Source organism: Sinocyclocheilus rhinocerous, unplaced genomic scaffold, assembly GCF_001515625.1.
Source record: "Sinocyclocheilus rhinocerous isolate Xijiao unplaced genomic scaffold, SAMN03320098_v1.1 scaffold993, whole genome shotgun sequence".
NCBI classification, from domain to species: Eukaryota; Metazoa; Chordata; class Actinopteri; order Cypriniformes; family Cyprinidae; genus Sinocyclocheilus; species Sinocyclocheilus rhinocerous.
In genome coordinates, this window is record NW_015639771.1 from 1685968 (window position 1) to 1691600 (window position 5633).

At 38.2% G+C, this 5633-nt stretch overlaps 1 protein-coding gene across 1 annotated transcript in view; it reads right to left on the minus strand.

Annotated features, from left to right (window-relative positions):
* Nucleotides 1–5633, minus strand: part of LOC107751743 (nesprin-3-like) — a 37447-nt gene that overhangs the window by 21476 nt on the left and 10338 nt on the right. Inside the window, exons 6-9 of the mRNA XM_016567505.1 lie at nt 4260–4604; nt 3429–3565; nt 2862–3036; nt 290–472 (exon numbers count right to left, since the gene is read on the minus strand). Of these exons, the coding sequence (XP_016422991.1) occupies nt 290–472; nt 2862–3036; nt 3429–3565; nt 4260–4604 (840 nt within the window). The remainder of the gene's footprint in view (nt 1–289; nt 473–2861; nt 3037–3428; nt 3566–4259; nt 4605–5633) is intronic.

The window sequence follows — 5633 nt, forward strand, 5'->3', positions numbered from 1 at the left end:
GGTAGGCGTGGTTGACTCTTAACGTTTATAAAGAATATCTCTTTGGATTTGAGACTTTAGTCTTTGCAACTTTACAGATCTTCTTTATGCACCAAGAGCTTGTAACACTCCAAAGAGAAAGGAAAAATTGAAATCGCATCATATGACCCCTTTAACGTTGACCACATTTTCTGTTATGCGAGACTATGCATGTTATGGCTAATGGCGGGGTAAAGAGCATTGATGTAGCTCAGGTATTTACAGTCTGTACATACAGCAGTAAAATTTTAAGCTGTTGCTGGCGGGATACCTGCAGGTGGTTCTTGCACTCTAGGAGATTGCTGTGGAGTAACTCTCTCTTCCTCACATCCCCTCTGAGCTCTTGCAACAGATCATCAGCTTTTTCTTGGCCAAAAACTGAGCTGAGCAGATCACTCTTCACCTGGAGCAAACTCAAGCGCTCCTGGAGCTGCACACTGTTTTTAAGTAACTTCTACAAAGAAGAAAACAAAAGAAGAAAGAGCACACTCAATAACTACAAAGAGAACAAAGCACTAACACAGAATTAAGGCAAAAATAACTGCAAATGCTTAAAAACAATATGATCATATCCACGACAGATTGTAGCATAAACTGGATCTATAACCTTTATTTTCTCAAAACAAAGTGTAAATCAGGTGTCAAAAATGCTGAACGGGAAAACATTACAACATTCAGAGTGGGGAAAAAAAAGTCTGACCTTCAATACAACACAAATCTCCGCATCAGGGGTTCAGGGCTCAACAAAAACCCGACATGAGAGATTCAAACCGCTGTATCACACAGTAATGTTATTTAGCTTGCTAACATAAATGGTAAGAACTACTTATGATAACTCGGAAAGTAACAGTTAGAATTAGGGGTGGAACGGTTCGCGGAAAAAAATTGAACCGTACGGTTCTCCACACATGGTTCGGCACGCACTAGGACCGCGGTTCAACTTAAATCTGACAATGCATCTGTAATATGGTTTGCTATAAATAACACGTAAAACAAACAGGGTTCGGCTGATGTATGTTTCTGTTGATGGATGCGCATTCTGGCTTCCCAATACATTACAACAACAGCGATGAAAAAAAAATTAAAACGTGGACAAACCATTCACTCTTGCTCAATGCGAATGCCGTATGCTGGAATATGAGCATTTATTCCGTCATCACCCGGGAGCTGATAGTGCGTGCGCACAGGTGAGACCTGAACAGCACACGTTGATATCTGTGTTTAAACTAAACTCAATTCTGGCTTCCCAATACATTACAACAACAGCAATGAAAAAAAGTGGACAAACCATTCACTCTTGTTCAATGTGAGTGCTGTATGCTGGAATATGAGCAGTCATTTATTCCGTCATCACCCGGGTGCTGATAGCGCGCGCGCACAGGTGAGACGTAACTTTAATAAAGATTCATCTTTAATTTATACAGTGAAATATGCAATGCTGTTTTACATTTGATTACTTTATTCAATTCCTGTACCTAAAAACTAATGTTAGACCTACCTAAAAAAAAACTGAAATCACTGTTTATTTTATTTGTATCTTTACTCTTTTGTATTTATTTGTGCTGTTGCTTGTAGTTAGATAGATTATTCTTATTTTCTTTATTTTTATTTGACAGTATAGTTTTTCCCTAAACATAGCACATACTGAACCGTACCGAAACCGTGACCCTAAAACCGTGATACAAACCAAACCATGAGAAAGTTGAACCGTTCCACCCCTACTTAGAATGGGCTAAAAATTTGAAATAAATTAGAAATCGTTTTGTGCCGTAAGCCCTCATTTTACAGCAAGTATGTTTATGAATTTAAATCTATCGAGTTACATAACTATACACAGATTCCAGCTATTATTGCAAATAATCTTATAAACAATAAAAATAAATCTTAATTTATTTTTAATTAATTTGTTTATTTGACAATTTTTGGAAGGGGCCATACTAGCAGAAAAAAAGTCCTGTTAAATATTTGTTTGTTAATATTTGTTCTGAATGATTTGATTCACATACAGTTCTTTACTAAATAATGTGATGCATGATGCATCACATTATTTACACACTACTGTTCAAAATTTTGTGATTTTTTTATGGTTTTGAAAGAAGTCTCTGATGCTCATCAAAGCTGCATTTATTTTATCAAAATACAGTAAAAGCAGTAATCTTGTGAAATATTATTACAATTTAAAATGAGAGTTTCCTCCAGGATTCTTTGAGGAATAAAAAAATCAAATGATTATTATTTAATTCAGGGTATCTGCAGACTTTTTAAAGTTTTTTAATAAAATTATTACCATATGAGAGAGTAGGGCAATGTCTATGGTAACATATTAAACTGTAAAATGACTGTAAAAAGCCTGATTTACAGTTCAGATACAGGTTTTCAAAAAATTATTTTTTAAAGGGGTCATATGATGCTGCTAAAAAGAACATTATTTTGTGTATTTGGTGTAATGAAATGTGTTTAAGCGTTTTAAAGTTCAAAAAACTATTGATTTAAGTATTTTCCACATACTGTACATTATTGTTTCTCCTCTATGCCCCGCCTTTCTGAAACGCGTCGATTTTTACAAACCTCATTGGTCTGAAAAGCGAGGTATGCTCTGATTGGCCAGCTATCCAGAGCGTTGTGATTGGCCGAATACCTCAAGCGTGAGACAGAAATGTTACGCCCCTCACCATACTGTTGATGCCGTGGCCGGCCGGAGCGACGAGACATAAACACTAAAACATCTTACTAACCCAAACTTTTGAATTGTAGTGTATCTAGAGGGACAATTTTTTACTCCACCTCTTTGCACAAGAAAAAAACCTTTTGTTGAAAGCTATTTGTAGGTGTATATAATTTACCTCAATATGCTGCACGAGCAGAGCGATTTGGGAGAAATCTGTCACCTCAGCGGAGGCCTCCAGGACCTGAGAAACCACCTGACTCCACTGGCTGAAGCCATACAGAGGATCCTGCAGTATCTGCCGAAGAGCCATCTCGCTCTCAGAGGACAGCCTGAAAGATCTGCCTTTCACACTGTAACAGGAAACACAAAACAACTCTACTTAGTAGTCCTATACAGTATGAGCTTGCAGAGCTTTCAACAGATGGCTGCCACAAAACAAATGAATAAATAAATGCAGTAAACCCTGTGTGTAATGCACTAATTGTTTGAAGTGCTTCCATTGGCACTCTTTTAGGATACATGTTGTTTACGGCTGACTAGACTTGTGTGAGTGACATCACATTGACTAACACAATGAGGACCGAAACCTACATGACGAGCCTCCCATTGTGTCTGCATGACAGAATGTTGACCAATGACATTATCAATAGCTAATGATTAATAAAATATCCATCAAAGTATTTCTCCTCGCCTCGTTCCTCCTTTGCCAGAGGCTCTTTGCGTGTGTGTGGTTGCTGCTCACCTCTGGTACTCTTTCACCACTGCTAGCATCTCATCAGACAGGCTTTTGGAATCTTGTGGGAATCGGAATAGCTCTTTCAACCGGGATTTCAGCTGTTCCACCCTAGGCTCCTCTGCAATGAGCTTATTGCGCACACCCTGAAATGTGGACATAGAGAACTAATCAATGAAATGAGTACACACATAGTGCGTTTGAAGGCAGCTCATTCAAGCAGGGCATAAATGCAGAATTTCTCCACATGGGGTCCAGACAGCTTTCATTGATCTAAAAAAGATTTTCATCCTTGTTGGTTTTCCCCACTGCTTACAGCAAACTTGGTCTAATTGGATACTTTGATTGATTGAAATAAAAATGCACACACACACACATGAATGTGTGAACATACAACCTTTGACGCCGTTTTTGCTAATGACGTTTAAATCAAAGACACTACTAAAGCATCTCAACATCTAATTGGTCAAATTTAGATAGAAAAAAAGCTAATAGCGTATAATGAAGCCCTATACCAATGTGTACTGCAGTTAATGAATAAGACGCAGGTCGTTTGCACTGAAATAAAGCGTATTACAAAGTGTTAAAACTGTATAGTGAACTTGCCCTTGTGTGTCTCACATGTAGGACGTATGCCACATTCTACTCTTCCAAAAACAACTTGTAGAATTAGTTTTACTACGGCTCAAATTACTGTCTCACCCCAAACAGGAATTTACCTAAGGCATTCCTTAAATCACTGTAGTTATCATGTGCTGTCACAAAAATATGCTGAGTCTCCATCTGTATCCTACAAGAAGACATCAGAAGAGTGGTGAGAGAGATGAACAGAGTGCTAACCGTGTGCGTCTTCCATTGAGCTACCATGTGTTCCTTAGTTCTCTCTCCATCCCTGCTTTCCAGATCACTGCTGAGGTTCTGGACCAAGGTACGAAGCTGCTCCAGGTCCACCCACAGCTCCTTACAACGGTTTGAATACTCACTTTCAGAGTCCAGTGAGCTCTGGAGCTCTTCTTGAATCTCCAGCAGCACTTGGCGTAACCTCTGCCAGGCCTGCCTCAACTCCTCCATCTCTTTTGTGATCTTCTCTGCACCTGCTGGAGACGTGTTGGCCTTCACAGCTTCAGACAAATTTTCAATGTGCTGGAGAGTGCATTCTTCTTTGGCTATACTAGCGTCCAGTTCCTGATAGAGGTTGGATGGGTAGAAAATAATGAATTATTTACCATTCATTTCACATATTCTTTATAATATATTTGCAACAAGGCTTTCTAAACATGGAAAGAGAGGTGGAACGTAATGCAATGGCCAAAGACGTCCGTCTGTATGTGTACACAGACCAGTATTTAAGAATTACTGCAAGTAGAATATACAATGATTACTATAACTTCATATACAATTAGTGTTGTATTTGTTAACTAAAGCTAAAACTAAATCTATTAAAATTTAAATAAAATAAAAAAATATCAGGAGCAGTACAGAAAGACCAGACATAGTGCAGACATACATATAATTTAAGGTAATAATGTGAAATAAAACACTAATAATAAAGAGAATAGAATAAATAAAAAATATAATATGGTAATAAAATATAGAGAAAAAGAAAATATCAATAGACAGAATTGTGAATGTGCATATGTGCTATTTATAGACAAAAAAATTTGTTAAGTTATTTACTGATGTACAGTCCTGAGATGTGTAATGTATTGTTCAGGTAGAACATGGCCTGGGGGAAAAAGCTGTTCTTGTGTCTGGCTGTTTTGGTGCTCAATGCGCTGTAGTGCCAGCCAGAGGGCAACAGTTCAAAGAGGAAGTGTGCTGGGTGTGAGGGGTCCAGAGTGATTTTACCAGCCCTTTTCCTCACTCTGGAGGTGTAAAGTTCTTGGAGGTTAGGCAGAAGGGCACCCATAATTAATAACGCTGTTTTGAGCATGTTGAGCTCCCGGTTGTTAAAGGGTTAGTTCACCCAAAAATGAAAATTCTGTCATTAATTACTCACCCTCGTGTTGTTCCAAACCTGTAAGACCTTCGTTCATCTTCGGAACACAATTTAAGATATTTTTGATGAAATATGAGTTTTAACTGACCCTACCATAGACAGCAAGGTAACTACCACGTTCAAGGTCCAGAAAAGTACCAAGATGATCGACAAAGTAGTCCGTGTGACATCAGTGGTTCAACTGTAAAGTTACAAAGCTACGAGAATACTTTTTT